The sequence below is a fragment of the Chlamydotis macqueenii genome, chromosome 2, assembly GCF_036417535.1.
Source record: "Chlamydotis macqueenii isolate bChlMac1 chromosome 2, bChlMac1.mat, whole genome shotgun sequence".
NCBI lineage: Eukaryota > Metazoa > Chordata > Aves > Otidiformes > Otididae > Chlamydotis > Chlamydotis macqueenii.
In genome coordinates, this window is record NC_141557.1 from 100528623 (window position 1) to 100552544 (window position 23922).

The 23922-nt window shown below is 43.6% G+C and overlaps 1 protein-coding gene across 2 annotated transcripts in view; it reads left to right on the forward strand.

Annotated features, from left to right (window-relative positions):
• Positions 1 to 23922, forward strand: part of ZNF516 (zinc finger protein 516) — a 110293-nt gene that overhangs the window by 34952 nt on the left and 51419 nt on the right. For both annotated transcript variants that reach the window (XM_086740538.1, XM_086740539.1), the window contains exon 2: positions 9578 to 11608. In XM_086740538.1, coding sequence (XP_086596664.1) covers positions 9703 to 11608 — 1906 coding nt within the window. In that variant the 5' untranslated portion in view covers positions 9578 to 9702. The remainder of the gene's footprint in view (positions 1 to 9577; positions 11609 to 23922) is intronic.

Genomic DNA, 23922 nt, shown 5'->3' on the forward strand with positions numbered 1-23922 from the left:
GTTTTTTTATGTATATAAAAACATAAGTAACCCAATAACTGAAAATGAGGTTTTGGTGGTGTGTGTGTTTTATGAGTTTTGTGTTGCTTCTCAGTGCTAAACAGAGCTACCTCAGAAAGTAATGTTTAACAGAGTGCTTTTATGGCTTGTTGCATACGATGATCCCTCCTTGCATTTCAGGGCACAGTTCCTCTCCCTTTCCCTTCTGCCCTTTCTCTCTCCCTCTGTCTCTTCCCCTCCCCCTGCTTCTTTTTTTTTGATGCAGTCTTTTTACTCCCGTAAAAATGGGATTTTGAAAAGAGGTAAGGAAGCATAGCCCAAAAGCTTGTTTCAGTGCTTTGCAATTCCTTTATGTAACTGTGAGGGGGATGAAAAGTAAGCAAACATCTTGCTGGTGTTACTTCAGAAGTAATTTTTTATTACAGTAAGGCTTTAATAGTTAAACAACAGTGCTGTAATTCTAAATCTGTTAACAGGTAACGATTGGCAGCACTTATAAGGGAATGATTTTACTGTAGCAATTTGAGGAGCAGGATATATCAGGTATAAGAGAAAAGAATTTATTACATTGAATTTCTAAATTCTCCACACAGCTTATTTCATAGCAACGTACCATAGACATAATCTTTACTTTCCCTTGACCTGCTGAACACATAGCTGTAGCTAGTAAATTTGCTTGGTATTAAACGTAACAGCTTTTTGCATGTGAGGTCTGCTACGGGCAGGTCATTACAGGGCTGTATGTATGCACGAAAGCACTGAAGTTCACTCCTCCGTGGGGTGGTTGTTAGTTGTGACAGGGAGGAATTTGGGCACTTAGGACAACTTTGCTTTAAGTGTCTTTTGCTGGGGTAGGAAATCAACAATTCAAAATGTTTACTTTTAATTATGCTCATGTTTTTCTTGCATTCAGGTCTTGATTTACACAGCACAGAGGCATTCACCCGTTTTAGATAGTGATCCAGCTTCTTATTTGATACAAATGGATCGCGTGGCTCTGCGTGCACTTACGGCAGCTGAGGATGTGGTTTGTGTGTAGCTTGCATTCATGGGGCTGATGAAAGAGGCAGAGAGGAGGGCTGGGTGTGTATTTTTGCAACGTACTCCACTCCAGCATTTTATACCAGCTGACGATCCAGTCCCAGTTCTTCTGCAGACGGTGTAAAAATAATAAAACTAAGTACTTCCTTGTCGTGACACTGCAAATAAAAATATACCCATTTTCCCCATTTTAAGATAAAAACTGAGCAAAACGTAACAGAGCATCTTAGCAGGAAAATACCCTGCCCATACAGTTTGAAATTGGCCCTCGTGCTGCAAATTTAAGATCACCATGTTACAACTCCATGTAATTTGGTTTGCAGTGGAAACCCTAACAGGATCATTAAATATAAAAGCACTGTTGGATGCTGGGAAAATACTGTGCTGCCCATGTGTGTGTGCGTTTCCGTATACATGCATGGATAGACAGCATCAATGCCATTGATTTCCATAAGGAGGTAACAGACAGTATGGAAGTGACTTTGCTTGTGTTTGTAACTGACTTATTGTTTTGTTTGATACTATCAGGACTGTGGCTGTTTCTTCAACTTTTAATTTTTAGTACTTGAGAATGCTAAGACACTGAACTAACTCACTTGGTGGGTGTGGCCAAATAGGAAAACATTATTGTTAACATTGAAGTAAAATGGAGGGTTTTGGTTGTTTTTTTTTTTTTTTTTTAAAGATTTTTTTGAACCTAAGATGTTGCTTATATTTGGAATTAGTGATACTATTGTAGAATGTCAAAATAAGAGCTTTTGACTTTCCAACATGTATCATTAATGACCCTAGGAAAAAAAAAATCACATCTGCTCTAGTGCAGTTCTTTGCTTTTCTAGGGCTGATCAATAATCACATTGTGTATTCATTCCCCCTTAGCCCCCCACCTCGCGAGGTCAACTTTAACTACTAGTCTTTATATTTCAGAAAAAGGACATAGACTGCCTTATGCATTAATAATATCGGTCTCAGTGTTTCCTTTGGATCTCATTTACTGTTACCCAGCAAAAAACGAGTAACTTTTTTTTTTTTCTTTTTTAACTTAAATACTTTATCTGTCATTTCTTAGGAGAGATTTTTGCTTCTACCTTCCGATGCTATGTTCAGAGGTCTAGGTAGAAACTGGACTGAGGATGCTGAGGTTTGCTGTGGTTTTGCTATTTAAATGGATCCTCTCTTGGTTGTATTGTAGCATGTGACAGTGACAATGGGAGAACAACAATTTCAGGGTCTCGTGTCTGAATAGTAACACAGCTGCTGCAATAAAGTCTTGTTATGGTTGACCAGTCACGTTTGGACAGTTATTTCTAATTAGAAGTTCTTATTTACGTTGGGTTAGAAAATAGTTTGAAGCAAACTGGTAGATATTTGAATGAAGTTAGTTAATTTTCTCGTGATTGCCTTGAAAGATTAATGTTGCTTTTTTTTGTTTTGTCCTGCAGCCAGAATAAGTAGTCTTGAAAAAATATCTTGCCTTTAAAATAAGCTTTTTTTTTTTTTTTTTTTTTTTTTTTTTTTTTTCAAATTATAACCTAGCGGTCTTCAGCAACTGCTGTAAAATAAAGGGTTATTGTGGGTAGTTCTGCCAGTGTTAGACATCACCACTAGTTTAAGTCTTGTGATGGTGGCATTTTGTGATTTCTGCATTGTTGTTGTTTTCCATGAAAGTACTAGTGATACTGGTTCCCTTTTATTCATTTCTTCATATTAGAGGGGGAAATGTAGTTTGTTCATAATGGATTATTGATTGGTCTGCGAACAGCAGAAGCCCCAAGGCCTTGTCATCAATGGTACTTACTCTCCCAATAGTGAATGCATCGCTTCATGCAGCTATTCGCAACCCCAGTCTGTAGAATATAAGCCCGTAATTGTTACTCTTGTGCAGCGCAGTTTTTAGGGAGAGGAACTCTTCATTGTCATTATGGGATTTTCCCCCTCAATTTGTTCAAAGAATAGTCCCTTTGTTTTGGTAGCAAGATAAAGCTTGTCCTGGATGTTAATGATATATTTCAATTCGTTGCTTAGAATACTACAGTGTAACTAGTAAAGTACATTTCTTTGTCTCCCAGAAGACAAACATGCACAGTATACTAAAACACAAAATATGTACTGAGTGGGTGACAGCTCTGTGTTTTTCAACATACTCTGTAGCAGCACAAAAGCAACACCCCCCTCCTCGGCCCCTCCGCTCCTGAACTGCTTCCTGAGGAGCCACCAAAAAATCTGGGTTACGGAGGTTTTCCGGACTTTGTTTCGAGAGAGAGCACCTTGCTGTAAATGCCTTTCTCCAGCTTTTTCAGCATTCACGTTTTTATCTTTATTTCAGTGTATTCTTTCCCCTGCTAAGGGTGTGGCGTCGGTTGAGAAAGGCCTGACTCTGCTTTTACGGCCCTGGCTGCCGCTCTGAAGCCTGCTGCAAAATGCCATTTGCTCATGGAGGGAGAAAGACAAAAAACACATGATGTGTTCGGAGATAAAATAATATCTCAGACAGCAAACTTTTCAAACGGGAAGAGCTTCCCCAGTTGCAGGGGGAAGCTGGCTTAAAATAATTAAACAAAAAAAAATGGCAAAATGCTGCTGAAGGATTTTATAAAGCCCAAGCGGAAATAGGCTAATAGAAATTCCTTGTTTGTTTTTCCAGGAGCTTTTTGTTTTTCCCTCCCAGTCCTGTGTCAGTTTTGGCAAGCTTAAAACAAACTTCAGGAGGTCTGTTGTCAAGATTGCCGCTTTTAATAACTGAATACATTTGAAAATGTGACAGTCTTCCACAGCTGGCTCCGGATATTTGGATAGCTTTTTACTGGGTTAGTTTGCATTACTCTCAGAAAATCAATTTGGAGCTGAGCTGCCTTTACCTAATGGCGCGTTCAGTCTATAGGTTGCAGAATGCCAGGATTTCCTGCAAATTCAAGTATGGGCTTACTATTTAAAGATAACGCTCACTCTTCTACCCTCTGGTGTAGTCTGAAGGCAGTAAAGGGTCTCTAGGACATGGTCCCTAAGAGGCATTTCTGTAGGACTGGTGCATAAATGAGAATGGCAGGATCAAGCCTTTAATCAGGGTGGTGAACTGATGATTCCCGTGGGATCCAGGTGTTCCAAAGAAGCCGTGTCTCCTCCCAAAGTGAGGAGAAGAGTGTGCAGGTAGAGCGAAGCTGGTGTGTGTGGAGGATGGTGTCTCTGCAGCCTGGGGAGAGGACGCAGAGGGGGAGAAAGGTCTCTGCGGTTCATCGAGCATGGAGGCTGGCGAGGCCGTTGTAAAACGTTCTCTGTTCTTTGTGCAGTCTATTCCTGCACTTTGCTCTCTTCTGGCCTCTTTACTCTGAACAGCAAAGTCTCTTTGGCTTTTTGGGGCAGCCTCAGCCTACTCAAATCAGGAGACATCAGCTCTCCAGGTTGCTGTTCTTTGAAAGATACAACTTTCTCAAATTTGCCTAGATATTTATGTGATATGTCATATCATTTCGTCATCCAGAAGGAATTTCAGTAAGATATTTTTTCCACAAGATCACGCCTTTTTTTTTTTTTTTTTTTTTTTTTTTTTAAGTAATTATTGCTTTTGGCAAAGGAACACAATGGAGTGATTGCATTGTATATTCAAACCTCTTATCCCGTGCATTTGTCTTTCAGATGGGACTTGAAGTACTCACACCCAAAGTGAAAGCAGTTTGTTTTAAAATACACGCTGTGCTATTATTATGTGTGGCTTCCCAGATTGTATGTTCTTGCCTATTACTTGCTGAAGAGTTTTCTCTTCTTGCAACTACAGCCCATGCAGTATGATTTTTTTAAGTCAGGTTTAATTGAAGAGGAATTTAAAAAGAACATATAGTCCTCTGTAGGTTGGAACAGGAATTCATTTTCTTGTATGTTTTCCTCTTGGTCAGCACCACACAGGGTATATGTATGTAAGAGATGAATTTGCAATTACTTTTTCAATGTGATCTCTTTTGCATTCTGTTCTTCAATTTTCTTATGTTATTTACTTTCAATTTCTTTTTATATGAATTCTTTTTCAAGAGGTACAAAAGGTCTTTAAGAGGGTCTGTCTCGCCCTGTGAGGAGTCCTCAGAGCATACCTGGTCCTCTTCCAGAGCAAGCAGGTGGCATGAGGGGAAGCGTAATAGGTATTTCAGAGTGCTCCTGTTTTATTTAAAGTGCTGTTCCCCTGTACTTTTAAGCATGTTTCGCTTCAAGACTACATGAGGGTCTTGCAGAAGTTGTGAGGATGATGCAGCCATGCAGTGGCGTACCTGCCGTGTTGCCGGTGGGAATGGGCTACCATGGCCTCTCTGAGGAAGCCGCGGCTGATACTGGGAAAGGTACCGGGGCTTCGTGGTGAAAGCAGGTCACTTTGGCCAAATGTGTTTTTTGTCAGGCCAAGAACTCTTGTCCGAGTTGGTTTTAAAAAACAGAGTTAGTTTTGGTGCCTAAATGTTTGAAATAGAGTCAATTCTGATAAATACTTGGTTTAACCTTGTGGGAAAGCTTATTTTCCCTTCTACGGGGGGAGTTAAAAAAAGGTTGGTTTGTATTTGTTCCCATCTAGGTCAAGGCAAAGACTCTCTGTGAGGCAGTGGGTGCAGGAGCAAGCCTTGTAACTAAAATACTTGGCGGAGTAAAGGCATTTCTTGGCACGCCACCTCTCCTTTTGGGTCTTTGCTTATGGTTCTCTTCCACCTTCTTTTATCTCCCAAACCTGCATGGTAACAGTGATGAAGTTAAGAGCCTCAGTATATTTTAAAGGGGCTGAAAATGCCTCACAGACACTGGCCCAGCGGCTTCTTACATGAACTGCTGATGCCTAGTTCAACACAAAGAAGTGGATCTGATTCCTGTGCCCCTTACAACGCAGTATCAAACCCCCCTCATGGCATTTGGCATAGGCTGCAGTGCCATTAAAACACCCAAAATAAAGACCATGTTTTAATTTACAGTTTACATTCACTTGCATTGCCTTACGGCTTGCCTCTGTGCTAGTGAGGATCTCCGTGCTGTGACGGTCTGGGAGAAATCTGCAGGCTGGATGTGACTCTGCTCTGGATTCTGTGTGACGAGCCGGTGCTAAGGAACTGCAGGGTGAACTTGGACCAAAGCGGTGAAAGCTTACCGGTTACCACCTGAAATTACTGGGGGTTGAAACATTTATTAGTAAGTAGCCTGAGGGTAGCTGGAGGTGGCCACATTCCATGTGTGCCGAAAGAGAATTATTTTGGAATACTTTCAATTCGTAATTCTTTCAAAATAGAAGTATTTTTAATCATCGCAGTAAGCCAGAAAGAAACAAAAACAGCGGTGGCAAAATTTTACTCGCAGCAGAAGAGTAGTGTAGTTTGATTTGCCAGTTGACATCTTCCATCCTTTGTGCCATTTTTGATGTTGAAATAATTTTTTAATAATAAATACTGAGGTGGAAATTATTAAGCCAAAATTATATTTTCTAGTGGTAATGTTCTTTACAAGTGTTATTTTCCTCATTTTGTACACTCGGTGTTCCAAATTAAAGCTTTTTTCAAAGTTGTCATTTTTATTTCATTTTTGCTGCTTCTTTCCTTGCTGTTCTGTGAAGAGTCCCTCTGAAGGAATTACTTTAAGTGGCACTCAGATGATGTGAGGAGGGAGTTTGTTGTTCGTATGTGTTTGTGAGAGTCGATTGACCAAAGCCTAAGGGAGACCTCCACACACTGCGTAAAGCAAACTCGGATTTGGTGTGAGTATTTCACACCCTTCCTCCTACTGAAATTTCTGTTTGTGGAAGATCAGACTTGAAATTTGAGTCCTAAATGTGTATGAATTAAAACAATTCCAGTCCAGGAATACTTTATTTCAACTCTTAAAGTGATAAGTTGCAGTGCATTGGCCAAGCTGAAGTAATAAAGACGAAACAGTTTTCTCAAGAGTATCTTGGTGAAGATGATAACACTTCCATTAAATGTTTTAGACTAATAAAATAATTCAGTAGTTTTTTCACTCCGGCTTTTTCCCCCCTCAGGCCTAATTTAACATAGGGCTAGGGGGATCTCCTGTGAGTGGCTAATATCCCTCTTACAAGTAATGCTTTCTTCATATCCTCATTTTCATAACTAAGTTTCATTAATGAAAATGTTATAAATAGTTAAAGTGAAATATGTCAAGACTAAGCACGGGGAAGCTGGGGCCAAGTAAACAAAGGGACTCCGAAGCTTTGGATTTATATGTGCCTGAACTGCTGCATACAGCATTCCTGTCTTGGTTTGGCTCTTAAAGCTCTTTTGAACTTTCAGACAGGAAACACTGTAGAAAGTTGAGTTAAAATAGGACCTACATTTAAAAAGTAAAAGAAGTCTCTAGTCTAAAAGTCAGCCTACCGCTAGGCAGTGTTCTCACTGGTGTAAACTGTAGAAAGTGCAGAATGTAGGAAACATTGTATTAATACCTAGAAAAATCTGTCCGCAAAGCTTGTGATCTTTTTTTTCTGCAATGGTGCAGAACATTTCCGAAGAGGCTGTTGCTTGTTCAAGTATACTGTTGTGTTAAAAGCGAGAAGTTACCCTGGAGTTTCTTTTTAAGATTTAATGAGTTTTAGGTTAAGTCTGATTATAAAATGATACGGATTTTTACTTGGCAGATTTAGATTACAGGTCAATAAATGTTACTCTGAATTGTTTCATCCATCAGTATGCAGTGTAAACTGCATTTGTATTTGCTGTTTGGCATGTTTGTACCTTTTGGTACAGCCACAACTTCCAGTGGCTGCAATCCTTTACACACCCAGGGAGTTTCTTCTGAGGCTGCCCCTCAGTTTGGTTTTAAACGGCTAATTTCTGAGGTTAATTTAGATACTCTTGTTTGTGAGCTTCCTGCTCATGTGGACTTCTGAATTTGTGATCTGATGTGATTTTTTTTTTTTTTTTAAGTTGTAATAAATTAGTCATAATATCAAAATGCTTCATGCAAGAAATGAAATAGCATTTGTAACACATTGCTTAGATATTCCTGTCAGCTCTCTGAGGAAAAGGTGGTTTGGGTAGATGCTGCTGCTAACTCCTGACATGCTGCACGTGTACTAGATATGCAGAACATCAAACCCCGGAAATAAACGGTCTTGTACCAAGCAAGAGGGTTAGATTAACTTAAACATAATGAAGTTATTCTACAGTGTGTAACTGAGATGAGCGTTGCATCAGTTTTACCTTGCATTTTGTTAGGCTTGTACTAATGATGTAGTCAGACTATTTACATATTGAAAAAGACTCAGAGGTGGGTCCAATGAGAAACTTTAAAATGTGCAACTGTAGATCTGTAGCTCTTTATTTATTGAGTCATAGATGTCAAGTGATGGATGTGTGAATATATAGTCTCGTTATTGCTCTGCATATTTTTAGCTACGTTTTAAGAAGCTGATGTTTTGTTAATGTAGTAATAGATTGGTTATCTATATTAGAGAATACAGTATTCTTTCATCTTAGTTGTGTGGTACTTGTAGTACTTAATTGGGATAGGAAGGGGGTAAATTTTTTTACAGTGTGATGGTTGGAAAAGAAACAATCTATGGAGATCTTAACCATTGATTTTTGCCATATACAAGGTGTAGAATTGCTGCTGTGTTGCATCTTGCATTGCTGAGGCAGATATTGACCCTTACGTTTAATCATGAGAAGATACCAAAGCTTTTAAACTTTGATTAATGTTTTGTTGATCAAAGTTGTTTCTTGTTTTGTTTGTTTGTTTATGATTAAGATTCTGTTTCCTTGCCGTGGGTGGTGCTGTGGTTTCCTGTATGTCTTGTTGACATCAGTCATTCACTTTTAAGATTATTTGATACGTACCTGTATTACCAGTTTATTTTGTTAGACTGAGACTAAATATTACACTTTGAGGGGTTTTTTTCTTCATTATCCATCAGGAAATAACTTTTAGTTTTCCTGAATGCTTTGTGAGGCTCTGGATTCTTGTTTTCTTTCTAATAAAAGTACTGAGCGTCCTCGGCGCCTGCGCCTGCTCTGTGCATGCCACATCAAGCACAGCAGAGCTGTCTGAGACACAAAGTAATGCAGTTGCCAGCAGGAATATGATACTTGCTGAAGTCTCTAGGAAAGCCTTTTATCTTTGGCAAGCAAGTATTTTACATGAAATTATACATGATGGTAAAGCCACAGATTTAAAGTGTAATAGCCCCCTCAAGAAATGTTTTCCTCACTTAAAGTGTATTTTTAGCCACTTCTGCCTAGTTCTGAAACAAAAAATATTTTCAAAGTTTGCACTTTTTAAAAGACACTGTGATGACAGTGTATGGAAATGAATGATTGCTCTTTTTCTGGATTTTACTTGTTTATTAGTGGTGTTTTGAATGCTTACCATTGAAGTCTAGAATGTCAACAAAAGGAGAACGTGCTGCTTTTTAGTGCAATAAATTGTAGTATAGTATGCTTTTGAATGTGGGGCGAGTGGCGGAAGCTGCTGAAATAAAAATATTAATAGGTTTACGTTTATTTAAGCATCTACTTACACAATTTCTGTACACTCAACTTGTGTGATTTTGTTCTTGTTTCAGGTGATCTATGCCGTCCGCTTACAGAGCACATGGAAATAAGTCAGCGCTTCGGACTCTGTTGAGCAGCTGAAAGGAGAAACGTTACCCTGAGAATGAAGCAATAAAACATCTCTCTGCAGAACCGTATGATTGAAAACACGGTCCAGCCCTCCTCTGCTGCCGGACATGCTTTTGTCCTCCTGCCCCGCTTGCCCGATGTTGCAGTAACACAGATGGATCGTAGTAGAGAGACAGAAATGGAGTTACGGAGATCCTCCAGCCCAGGCAGGCTAAGCAAGAGTGACATGGACGCTGACAAGACCATGTGCCACAGCTGCTGCATCTGCGGTAAAAGTTTCCCTTTTCAGAGCTCATTGTCGCAGCACATGAGGAAGCACACGGGCGAGAAGCCCTACAAATGCCCTTACTGTGATCACAGAGCTTCCCAAAAGGGCAACCTGAAGATCCACATCCGTAGTCACAGAACAGGCACTTTAAGTCAGGGGCACGAGGCGGAGATGGGAGAGGCGCAACTGGGGGAGATGGGCGTTTCGGAGGGCCTCGGCGGGTGCACCAGCCCCACGAAAAGTACATCTGCCTGCAACAAGATCTTGAACGGTACCGCTCAGGTAGATAGCAGCAAGATCTTGTTGAGAAGCAGCAAGAAGGAGGTTGTGGAGGCAATGCCAGCTGAGGAGGATGGCAAGCTGACCTCTTACCAATGCACCTTCTGCAAAAACAAATTTGAAAGGAAGAAGGATCTGGAGCAACACCTGCACCACGTCCACAAACCGTTCAAATGCAGGTTGTGTAGCTACATGACCCTGAGGGAGGAGACGCTGTTAAACCATGTAGAGAAGGACCATGTAACAGCTCAGGTCCCAAATGGGGAGGCCTATGCCGAGAACTGCAAGAGCGAGCTGAGCGCAGGCGAGTTTCCGTGCGAGGTCTGCGGTCAGGCCTTTAGTCAAACCTGGTTCCTGAAAGCTCACATGAAAAAACACAGGGGGTCATTTGATCACGGGTGCCACATCTGTGGCAGGAGATTCAAAGAGCCCTGGTTTCTCAAAAACCACATGAAGTCGCATGGCCCCAGGAGTGGGAGCAAAAACAAACCAAAAAATGATTTGGATCTCATAGCCACTATCAATGACGTGATACAGGAGGAGATGATTGTGACAGGCCTGTCTCTGTATGAAGTTTGCACCAAGTGTGGAAATCTGTTTACAAATATGGAAAGCCTGAAAGCGCATAACGCTGTTCACTACCGGGCGCAGCGGGGCAGCGCTGGGAATAAAGCCGAGGGCTTAACTGATGGGAGCCTAAGCTCCTCGGTAACGAAGCAGTTTTTCTTGCAGTGTCTCAATCTAAGGCCATCTGCAGGGCTGGATAGAGTTACAGCAGGACAGCCTGGGAAAAGAGTAGCCGAGCTGGATCCAGTCAGTAGCTACCAAGCTTGGCAGCTGGCCACCAAAGGAAAAGTAGTAGAGCCCTCGGAGTATGTGAAATATTTGGGATGGGATGAGGCCCTGGCAGATGCGGATGTGACTTATGACAAGGATAAGAGAGAGTATATCCTTGTCAACCAGGAGAAGCGCAAGCGAGAGCAGGACTCGACCAGCTCCTCCAGCAACCCCAAGAAGAAGAGCTGCACCAGTGGGCGCCCGGAGAAAACCGGCAGTGCCCCGCTGGTGGAAAGCTGCCCACTTGCCCAGGGGGACCTGGACTACCGCCCTGCCTCGCGGCAGAGCCGGCGGGCTGCCCAGAACAAGTCCACCGAGTGCTTTGAGTGCGGGAAGATCTTCCGCACCTATCACCAAATGGTGCTGCACTCCCGGGTGCACCGCAAGGAGCGGCGGAGAGGTGGTGAGGGCGGGACAGCCGCCCAGCCCGACCGCTATGGCTCCAGCAGCGAGGAAGGGGACTCGGGGTCTGTCAGCGGGCCCAGCACCCCCGGCTCTGCATCTGCCCCAGAGGACTCGGCCACCTCTGGCCTGGGGGAGGAGGCAGCTGAGGAGAGCTCGGAGGAGGGAGCAGCCAACCCCTCACTAGGTAAGATTGCTCCCAGCCTTGCCCTGCTTGCTGTCGCTGGTCGCCGCATCTTCCAGTGCGGGACACGGCGGTAAGCAGAGAGATGCGTGAAAGCACGTGAGAGATTTAAAGGCAGTGTGGATGGGGTCTTGTGCCCGCTTGTCTCGGCATGGCAACTCATTGTATCTGGCGTGGATAATAGAAGCGAGATCAGAGGACCTCTTCACAGGGTGCAAGTGAACTTGTGTTTTGGTGAAGGACATCTGAGAAGTATCTTAGTTGCCTATAGCAATGCTACAGAGTAGGGTGGTATCTTCCCTGGACATTTTGGGGGCTGTTTTTCCCCAGTTTGTAAGCGTCCCGTGCACTGTTCTGCCTGTAGCGTGCAGGTGTAGCAGGGGCACAGGCTGTGTGGTGTAGCCCCAAAGCACAAAAACTTGTTAATCGCCGGCATGAGAGGCGTCTCTCTCCTCTGCTTCGCTTCCCAAATTGTGTTTATAACTCCAAAGGCTGTAATTAATCTCTCTGGATTAAAGCGGTCCTTTGAGCCCAGCGCTACTAAATGGAACAAATTATTCTCCAAACAGCAGCAAAGTAAATATTTAAAAGAGCACCATTAAGCACTTTTGTATCTTTTTTTTTTAATATTTTATTTTTGTTGTTCACCATTTTGTTTATAATACCCCTTTAGAAATACGAGATTAACCATTCTTTCCTTACTAGCTTTGCACTGGTTTTTTGTTTGTTTTCTGTTTGGCAAACTATAGCATTTTCCTCTCATTTTCATTCCTTTTGTTATGAAGAACATAGTTATCTGTAGAGTCCAACACATTTTCAAGACCATCATGGATGAAGTAATCTGCACCATTGTGGAAGAGGGTGGTTTTATTCAATTAGCCATGTTCTCTCAGGATTTTATATAATGTTGTGCTTTCTCCTGGCTACAGTCCCTGCAGCAGCAAAGCAACAGTTTACAGAATTGTGTATTAATAGTTACATGTTTTTCATAAAGTTTTGAGGCAATGTTAGGTTTTTTTTTTTTTCGTTAAGTTTCTTTCGTGAAAGTCCTGTGGTTTTAGGACAACTAAAGCTGGGACTGACACTACTTGGCAATATAACTTTTGAAACGTAAGATGTAGGGGGAAGAGAACTCCAAAGGATTGAAATTGTAAAAAATTAAACCCATCTGTTTGTCCTTAAAATGACAAGAACGATCCTAAACTTAATTTTGCTACAACTTGGATCAAGTCCCCAGTGGACAAATTGGGTGCACACTAGAACAGAAATGTAAATTAAACCAAGAACTCCACTTTTTTTTTTTTGATGCTTTCTTGCCCTTTCCATAAACCACAACTCCAAAAAGTCCTAGCAACAAGTTAACTTAAATATTTTTATTATGATTACTTGCCCATTTGAAAGACTCAAAGTTGGCTTTCCCAATCTGCTGTTGGATTTTGAACACTTAAACAAAGTTCCTTATGGGAGCATACATAGTTATTTTCTGTGAAAATCCGTCCGCTGCTACCTGAAACACCTTGGTACAGTTGACACAAGATGCAGTGATAAAACTGCGGCTTTGTCTGGAGTTAAATGGGGCTGCCATGCTTTACCAGTCTAATGTACAGTGCTCTTATGGAATCTGCTGTGATGGAAAACCATTTCTCTGGAGACAGGCTGAAAACACTGAAACACTTTTTTCATGTGGTATTCAAATAGGAAAGCTGTTCTTACACGCTCTCTGTATTTAGCACTTTTATTTCTAATAAGAGGAGCTGTCCCATCTCTTTGCCTGTCCCGCTTCTTACCTCGACTCAAGCTTTGAGCCCTTGTTGCAGGAGTGAAGGGTGAGAGTTAAAGTCACACAGCAGTTTCTCTCACAGGAATTAAGGTGATTGCTTAACCAATGTCACTAGCCAACACCGGGAAACGCGTTTGTTTGAGTGCCAAATTTGTTGTTCTCTTCTTTAACTGTAAAGAAGCAGCAAACTGATGGGCCTACATAAAGGCGCATCTTGGAAAAGGGATGTGTTTGCATTGATGGGCTGGGAGAGGGTGGCTGCTGCATTTTATATTCGCTAACATCACAGCTGAAGAGCTAATCAAGTATTTAATTGGCTAATAAGAAACATTTTAATCTTCTAACTAAGAGAAATGTGACTCTTGCTTCTTAATAGAGTTTACTTAGCTAAAATCACTGTGTCAGTGAAGTGAACATTTTTTATAAATGACAGATTTTTTTTGATTCAAAAGGAGTTTTCATAGGTCAATGTTCAAGACTTAAGTTTCTAAATTTTCTGGTTTTGGTATGCAGATTTACTGACACTGCCCTTATATTGTTTTCTAAGGGACTGGGGTCCTTCTGCCCAGCAGGCTGTAGGATTAGTTTTACTCTTCTGCAGATTGCTGCTTTAACTTGAGAGGCTTTCTTTCCCTCCCCTATGAACAGAAACTTAATGTGTGTGCAGAATATGGGCCAAATTCTGCCCTCATGTACGTTCCTGCTAAAATCAGGTATTCTGGTGCGGTCTTGAAGCACATTTTGTCCTAGAAGTGCTACAGTTTGCTATCCTCTGCTGCAGCTTTTTGTAGTTATTCTTGCTGGTGAAGCTTTTCTGTTGAGAGCCGTGTTCCAGCCCCATGGACAGCATCCCTCCCCAGTGGAGGCGGGCAAGCAGCGCTCTCGGTTCCTCTTCCTGATGCCTCTTCTACGATATTATTTTTACTCAGGCTGTGGTCAGGAAAATCTTGTGCTACTCATAAGGCTATATCTGCTTTTGTTTGGTTTTGTTTTTTTTTTTTTTTAATTTTTACTTTCATATCTTTACTTTTCTTCCCTCCATTGACACATTACTGTGTTATCCTGGGTGAGAAAATGGCCTTGAGACTGCCAAGTATTGAACGTTGTGGCGTTGACTCAGCTGAAACTAGTTCTTTATGTGTTTAGTTCTTAATAATCTGAGTAGTCCTTGCAGCAGGGAAGGTAGCAGTGCAGCTCTGTGGTCACTTAGGGCCAAAAGAATTTGGGGCTGAAGGTGACTAGGGCTGGGAAGTACTGATATGGCTTATTGGGAGAAGAGCAAGAATTACACTTTGCATATGAAATGAGATTGAGGGCCTCCAGGATGGACACTTCTTTGCTCTTAACACATTGGTAATTTGTCTCTGCTATCTGTGTAGGGAAACAATGATTTCTCAGGCAGGGGGGTAGTGTTTGCAAACTCAGCTTATCAGCTGCCGGGGGTAAGCTAGCTGGTTACAAAATGCTTTCCATCTTGTTGAAAGGAAGGTAAAAATTAGTATTCTAGAGTTACCACGGTGTACCGTGTGATACCTGTCATACAAAGATATATGCATGAGGTATATGTGCTTTATGTGACACCTGTGTGGGAAGAGGGGCACAGAGCACATTTCGCTCTGTTAAAAGCAGACTTAAATATTTTCAAGGTCTTCCTGCCCTAGATGAGTCTTCGTTTTTGTTTGACATTCAAGCCACTAGCAGACTGTACCTGACTTTTCACTGAGTTGCGTCCAGAGCTGTTTGAATCACTTGTGAATTGTTGCTCAGCACTTTCCCAACTTGAGGCCTTTTTTTGTGTGTGTGTATTTTTCATTTATAACTAAAAAAACCCCAGAGCTATGACTGAGAGAAGAGGGGGATTATACATGTGTTGATAAAACTGGAAGAGTGGAAAAAGAGTGGAAAGCACTCTATTTTATAAAATCTTTCAACTTCTCAACTAAAATGTAGTTTTAGATATTCCAAAGAAATAATTCAGCCTGTGTGCATTTGGTGGTTGGTATTTTGAAGCCTCAGCGTGGGCCGCCCCTCATTGCTATGGTGCGTTTAGCCGTGAGGTTGTTAGTTTGTTACATTAGGCACTATGAACTATTTCAGTCCTGAAATGAAGAAGGAACTGTAAATTTTGAGGCTGTGGCTGCTGCTGGCAGGTGGGAAGATGAAGTGAAAACGATTTAAATGCCAGTCGGTGCTGGGCAAACGCGTAGTAAGAGCACAGGCCTGTGACTCTGGTCAGTAAGGGGGTGCCATAAAGGTGCTTCTTTTTGCATGTAAGCAGCAGACTGGGCAGGAAGTAAATGTCAGAAGTAATCTAGAAAGAAAAGAAAAGAAAAAGAAAAGGAGCGTTATATAGGAATCAAGGAGAGGAATGCTGCTTCTAACCTGACCTTGTTGGGGAAGGATGGCAGTGACAGGAGAGGACCTCAGCAGGAATGCTGCTTCTGGTGAAAACCATCTCCTCAGTTTTGTTTCCTTGCTCTCCTGCCTCTTCTCTCCCTTTTCTTGTTCTTTTTTTCCCTTTGTCAGACTCTTTGGGATTTTTTAAATGCTTTAAGGAGAGACTGATTCACTCTTAGTCAACATATGCTGTTTCTATTACGCTGGCTAATGCAGGAAGGAGCTGATTGCGAACTTTTACACTAGGCCCTGTGCAAACACAGCTTTAGGCCCAAGGAGCTCATAGTCTGAACAGATGAGGCAAACACAAGTTGCTAGACTGCACGAATATATTAAAAAAAAACCCAAAACCAGTGAATACAAAACATTTGTATGTGGCTGCATTTGGTTTGTGTTGGGAATTACTGGCAGTATGGTGGGACTTGCTCAGGAGAAGATGAGCTCCGTGAAGGGGCGAGACAAGAGATGGGAGCTGGGTGCAGGGAGGAGAGAAAAGGGAATAGGGGCAGGCAGAGAGGAGCAGGACCTTGGTGAAGGGAGCTGTGCTGTGTGATGAGGTGTCAAAGAGGAGGAGAGGCTGAAAAGAGGTGTGGGCTGGTGCTGGGGTTCAAACTCTCCAAGGCAGTGCCAGGGTGCTGGGTGTCTTGTATGGAAGCCATGAGGGCTCATGATGCCTCGCACTTGGAGATGAGTATCACCAGGAGGATTACTGTATGAAAACCAGAAGGTCTGGAGTGATCACATGAATGGGAGACAGCAGCAGGAGCTCGCCTTGTCCACACCTGTCAGTGGACCCACTGGGTTGTTGTTACCGATCCGCTGAAAACTCTGAACTCTCAGCTCCTTCTGTGGTTTTAACTGGAGCAAAACCAAAACAAAATGAATTAAGAGGAGCAGTGCCTGGTTTTGGAGCTCTTTTTTTTGTGTTTACTACATTTTAAAAACTCTTAGAAATCCATGGTCAGACACTGATTTAGTATCTTCATTAGTAAACTGAAGAAGAGACAACTACTTGTGAATTGCTTACAGGTTATACAAACTGGGGGAATGTAACCCCATTTATACCCCATGTATACCATTTATCCCAGGCATGTTAGAAGAAAATCCTGTATGTAAATTCGAATGCTTGAATAGAAACGTAGCAACATTAGTAAGTTTTGTGAAAAGAAGAAGAGTAGGAGAGATTTATGAAGCATAAATTTGGACTTTGTTATGTTCAGATATAAATTATAACCAATCCAAGAGCTGGAACTTTAGTCAAAGGTACTTAAGTTCTTCAGGCTTTTGATTTAAAATAAATCAAAAGTAAAAACTGTCCAGAGTTGCTTTAATTTTCCAGAAAAATCATGAGGCTGTAATATGGGGGAGGGGAGGAACAGTAAGAACAAAACAGCTAAGCAAGTGAAAACAGAAAAATAAAAATGTATAGTAACTGCAAAGAAGAGAGAGAAAGATAGTCCTAGTAAATGTTTTCTGTTGCCAAAGTGAGTGCATGAAACACAGCTGCCAGTATCCAGTACCAGGACTTCATTGTTCTGCTTATATGAAAAAATGTTCCTCTGTGAGCAAGGGAAGTCCTCTCCACTATTTAAAAATCAAATAATTACACTTCAGATACTTCTCATGCCAGATTCTCACTTGCTGTAAATCTCACAGTATAATGCTACTGAAGGCTGTGCTGTTGTGACATTTTACACCAAATGAAGATGTAGTTCTGTATGTACAGTCTTAAGTATGTTGAAGTTATTTAGCACATTTATTTTGCTGAATAAGAATACAACAAATTGGAGAATGTTTCAGTCCTGGACAATTGATAACTACTGCCCAGGCTTCCAAGAAGTGAGGCAGTTTCAAGGAAGAACAGTGTCTCGGTGGCTTCTGTTAGATCCCTACCACAAAGATAAAAATGTTACCCTGTGATTACACACTTCACTAGTTAATTTTGGCATTGCTGAGGAATGGTTGTTGGAATATAAAAACCCCCTCAACTTTTCAACCCCAGATAATTGTTTTGGTTGTTAATGCCAGTGGGATTAATGCCAGGACTTTGAAATACAGCATGATGATTCAGATCATAGGGGAAGTTGGGCAGAGGCAAGGACTCTGTGCTTGCAGAAGTAAGATCCATTAGGCATTGTCTGGGACTTTGCAAAGTTTTAACTGCTCCTTAAAGCAAATTTGGTGGATCAGGACTAGATCAGCTACCTAGTTTGAGCGCGCCTAATAGTACCAGTCAGAAATTTCTCTTTTAAATCTACCTTGCTGTAACACACACAGTCCAGGCTTCACGTGCGTAGCAAAGCCACATGCGGTGTGGTGTTTTCTCATGATCTGAAGCTTCTTTGCAAAGCAGTGCAGGTTGGAGCATCATTTTTGGCCTGTGTGTATCTCCACAGCAGCCCTTTGTTACCTCTTCTCTCCCCTTTGGGCTCTTCTGTGAGTGACTCCCTCCTGAGAGGTACGGAGGCACCCATCTCCCGCCCCGATGCGCTCTCTCGGGAGGTATGCTGTCTCCCGGGGGCTTGTATCAGGGATGTTGCTGAGAGAATACCTAGCCTCATATGGCCCACAGACTATTATCCACTACTGGTGTTTCATGTGAGTGCAAGCGACACAGCCGGCAGCAGCCTGAGAAACATCAAAAGGGATTTCAGGGCTCTGGGTACAACAGTCAAAGACTCCGGGGCGCAGGAGTCAATCAGTCAAATCAATCAATCTCATCAATCCTCCTGGTCGAAGGGCAGGGATCTGAAAGGGCTAGACGTATCTGGCAGGTTAACTCGTGGCTCAGAGAGTGGTGCTACAGCCAGGGTGTCTAGACCACGGGGGTTGCTTTGAGAAGCCCGGGCTGCTAGGGGCAGATGGCATGCACCTAACTGAGAAGGGGAAGAGTGTGCTTGGACAAAGACTTGCCAGGCTTGTCTGGAGGGCTTTAAACTGGTGTTGCTGGGGGAGGGGGAGCACAGTTCAGCCCACTGCTGTGAGCATGGCACCGGTGCCAGCACCGAGGGTCCAGAAGCTGAGGAAGGATCTTGGGTATGTGCAAATGAACTTAAACTGTGGTCCAAAAGAACTCCTGCTGCTCCAGCCAGCTAGTTGGCCTTGTCAAAGGCCCAGCTGAAGTGTCTCTATACCAATGCATGCAGCATGGGGAATAAACAGGAAGAGCTGGAGATGCGTGCACACGAGCAGGGCTACGACCTTGTTGGCATCACGGAGACGTAGTGGGACGACTCGTACAACTGGAGCGTCAACATGGAGGGGTATAGGCTTTTTAGAAAGGACAGGAGATGAGGAGGGGGTGTCACTCTCTATGTCAGCAACTGGCTGGAGTGCGTGGAGCTCCACCTGGGGATGGAGGAGGAGCTGACAGAAAGCTTAGGGGTCAAGATTAGAGGATGAGGACGGACAGGGGACGTTACAGTGAGGGTCTGTTACAGGCCGCCTGGCCAGGAGGACAGAGCAGATGAGGCGCTCTATAGCCAGATAGGAGCAGCCTCGCAGTCACAGGCCCTGGTCCTCATGGGGGACTTCAACCACGCTGACATCTGTTGGAGAGACAACACGGCAGGGCACAGGCAGTCCAGGAGGTTCCTGGACTGTGTGGACTATAACTTCCTCCTGCAGGCGATAGAGGAGCCGACAAGGAGGGGTGCCATGCTTGACCTTGTGCTCACCAATGGGGAGGGGCTGGTGGGGGATGTGAAACTGAAGGACAGCCTTGGCTGCAGCGATCACGACATGGTGGAGTTCAAGATCCACAGGGCAGCAAGGAAACTACATGGCAAGCTCTCTGCCCTAGACTTCAGGAAGGCGGACTTCGGCCTCTTCAGGGACCTGGTGGGCCAAGTGCCATGGGAGGCGGCCCTGGAGGGAAGAGGGGCTGAGGAAAGTTGGTCCACATTCAAGGAGTACCTCCTCCAAGCTCAGCAGAGGTGCATCCTGATGAAGAACAAGTCGGGCAAAAAAGCCAGGAGGCCGGCGTGGATGAGCAAGGAGCTCCTGGACCAACTGAAAGTGAAGAGGAAAGCCTGTAGAGGGTGGAAACAGAGACAGGTATCCTGGGAGGTCTACAAAGAGGCTGTGCGAGTGGCCAGGGATTGGGTGAGGAAGGCTAAAGCCCTGATGGGATGGAATCTGGCCAGGGATATAAAATGCAACAAGAAAAGCTTCTATAGATATGTAGGGGACAAAAGAAAGTCCAAGGAGAATGTAGGCCCCCTCCGGAAGGAAACCGGTGTCCTGGTTACCCGGGATGTGGAGAAGCCTGAGGTACTCAATGACTTTTTTGCCTCAGTCTTCACCAATAAGGGCTCTTGTCTCACCACCTAAGCTGTGGAAGGCACAAGCAGGGACTGCGAGGATGAAGAACTGCCCACTGTACTCGAAGAGCAGGTTCGGGAACATCTGAGGAACTTGAAGGTGCATAGGTCCATGGGACCTGATGAGATCCATTCCTGAAGGAACTGGCAGATGAAGTTGCCGAGCCACTGGCCATCATATTTGAGAAATCATGGTGGTCTGGTGAGGTCACTGATGACTGGAAGAGAGGGAACATAACCCCCATTTTTAAAAAGGGGAACAAGGAGGACCCGGGCAACTACAGGCCAGTCAGCCTCACCTCTGTGCCTGGCAAGGTCATGGAGCAGATTCTTCTGGAAACCATGCTAAGGCACATGGAGAGCAAGGAGGTGGTTGGTGACAGCCAACATGGCTTCACCAAGGGCAGATCGTGCCTGACCAATTTGGTGGCCTTCTATGACGGGGTGACAGCATTGGTGGACAAGGGACGAGCAGTGGATACCATCTACCTGGACTTGTGCAAAGCTTTTGACGCTGTCCCGCACAACATCCTTCTCTTTAAACTGGAGAGACATGGGTTTGATGGACGGACCACTCAGTGGATAAGGAGTTGGCTGGATGGCCGAACTCAGAGAGTGGTGGTCAACGGCTCAATGTCCAAGTGGAGACCGGTCACAAGTGGCGTCCCTCAGGGGTCCATGTTGGGCCTAGCCCTGTTCAACATCTTTGTCGGCGACATGGACAGTGGGATAGAGTGCACCCTCAGCAAGTTCGCCGATGACACCAAGTTGTGTGGTGCCGTCGACACGCTGGAAGGGAGGAATGCCATCCAGAGGGACCTTGACAGGTTGGAGAGATGGGCCTGTGCCAACCTCGTGAAGTGCAACAAGGCCAAGTGCAAGGTTCTACACCTGGGTCATAGCAATCCCAGGCACAAATACAGGCTGGGTGGAGAATGGATGGAGAGCAGCCCTGAGGAGAAGGACTTGGGAGTGCTGGTGGATGAGAAGCTCAACATAAGCCGGCAATGCGCCCTTGCGGCCCAGAAGACCAACCACATCCTGGGCTGCATCAAGAGAAGCGTGGCCAGCAGGTGGAGGGAGGTGATTCTCCCTCTCTACTCTGCCCTGGTGAGACCCCACCTGGAGTACTGTGTCCAGTTCTGGAGCCCCCAACATAAGAAGGACATGGACCAGTTGGAGAAGGTCCAGAGGAGGGCCACGAAGATGATAAGAGGGCTGGAGCACCTCTTTTATGAGGACAGGCTGAGAGAGTTGGGGCTGTTCAGCCTGGAGAAGAGGAGGCTCTGGGGAGACCTGATAGCGGTCTTCCAGTACCTCAAGGGGGCCTACAAGAAAGATGGAGAGAGGCTGTTCAGTAGGGCCTGTTGTGATAGGACGACGGGTAATGGTTTTAAAATAGAGGGAGGTAGATTTAGATTGGATATTAGGAAAAAAAATTTTACAATGCGAGTTGTAGAACACTGGAACAGGTTGTCCAGAGAGGTGGTGGATGCCCCATTCCTGGAAACGTTCAAGGCCAGGCTGGATGAGGCTCTAAGCAACCTGATCTGGTTGGAGATGTCCCTGCTCCTTGCAGGGGGGTTGGACTAGATGACCTTTGAAGGTCCCTTCCAACTCTAACCATTCTACAATTCTATGCTCCGCAGGGCTGCAGAGGATGTCTGCTATGTGTGGCTATATCCCTGTGGTGCTGCCATCAACAATGGCTTTTTGCTTTCATTTAATTATGGGTGGATATGAATGGGAAGAACAACTGAGAGAACAGAACAGAATAGAAATGATGCTCATCATCCCAAGGAAATGGATAACAAAAAAAACTCTGGCAGCCAGAATCTCTGAAATGTATGTCGAGGGGAGAGGAAGAGAGAAGAGCCATAGAAGATCTAGCAGTGTGGTTAAAACCTCCCTTGGCACATGTACACAGGTAAAGTTTCTTGGCCCTTCTTTATTTTAGGCTGATGGTGGGAACTGTGCTTTAAGAAGCTCATGCAAAAAGTGTTTGACTGGAACAGGGCGGCAGTGCTTTGGGTTAATGCAATCTGTACCCTTTCATGCTCTGTATTACCCTGACACCATACCAGCTGAGGAACGTTGAACGATTGCCCTGTAGGCATCTTGGGTAATTTCCACTGTGTTCCTGGTTACCATCCTCTGCATTACTAGGTCCTGTTTTACTCCGTGTCACGTAATGTGGGTGGCCAGCAAGAGTGTTAAACAGTAATTCAAGTTCCTCTCCCAGTGGGGCAGGGTGATGAGGAACAGATAACACGCAGTCAGCTCAAGTCAGAACTAAGACTTGCTGGCAGAGCTTGAGATACTTCAGCAGATGAATGACTTCTCATGACAGAGGCTGCCTTTGTTGTTGCTCAGAAAGAACTTCTTTTGCAGCATTTTGAAGTTATTAATCCAGCTGTTGCACTGCTTTTATTCCTTGCAAACATTTCAGTGAAGGAAACATTTCAGTGGAGGTCTTGTTTAAGTACTGAAGAATTTTGTGCAGAGTATTTTGATACAGCATATCAAAGATACTTCCACTATATTTAGCTTTAAATGTTAGTGATCCTTTATTGCGGGTTACCATATACAATAATGAGACACAATTAGACACAAGTATTGTTTAGACAGTTCCTTGTAGCTGTATGTCTGTGAGATGAGCGACCAAAGCATAGCTCAGCTTGGAAGAAAATTTGTACTGAGATGCTAAGGGTGAGATAGGTTTACGCAGCCTTTATTTTATCAGTTAGAAAGCAAGGAAGTGAGTGTGGTTTGGTAAAGGTACATGATAGTAGGATAAACTTTGCCCTGAAGCTGAGGCGAGATGCCCAGTGCAAGGTTAGTTCTTCATACTTCTTCTGCAGCTTTTGGAAGTGTTGTCACAAGGGCTGCTTCTGAGAATTGCTTGTGTCTATGTTTAGTCCTGCCTGGATTGCCAATCTTCATTCCATGCGTACTAAACACTAGCATTTAAAAAAAATATTTCCAAGGGTGTAGAAAGCTGTTAGCCATCTTGGTGCCAGTTTGTGCATTCAAAAATACCCCTTTACATTTAAGTTGGTTCCATAGTGGTTCTAGTTTTCATAGTAGGCTTTTAGCTTTTTTTTTCAGCAAGTATTATTTGTAAACATCTGTCTGTAGGGAGACACAGTTGGGAATCCAGCTGCACAGTAACTCAGCTTTCTCAAAACACTCTCTTCTTGATGCCTACCCGTGGCCTTGCTGGCTTGTAAAAGCCAGTTTAGCATTTCTGGTATTCCTTAGTGTCGGATGTTTCTATTACATCAAACTATAGCATGTGAAATACTGCTTTGTGACATTTATAGTCATAAGATCACATTCTGTAGTGCTTTTATTTTCTAGCAGTTTCTGATTAGTGAGCAAAGACTCCCTCCCCTCAGCTAGTAAAACAAGATTCAGGCAATGAAAATGGCAATGGTAGTGTTTTTAATCTGATTTCCAAATATTGTGTTTAGTGGGATGCTGCTAATCTGTAAATGACTGCTAACGAGGGACTTGTGTAGATGTCTTTGATGTTAAATCTTTTTTGCTGCTCTTAACATTATGGTTCACAGTCTGCCCTTCACCCATCTTAAACCAAGAGTCAGGTTTTCTTTGGTAGTGCGTTAAGTTTGGCAGTAGATGCTCTTGGTAGATACGGTGGGCTAAATTCTGTGGGAGCTGAAACCTGATGGAGTCCCAGGGCTGCACAGGGTATAAGAGTAACGCATGGTTTGGCCTAAAGTTGGCAGAGAATTTTTTTTTCTGCAGGTGAATTTTACAAATACAAATTTTAGTAGGTCAGTTGACTTAACTTTATT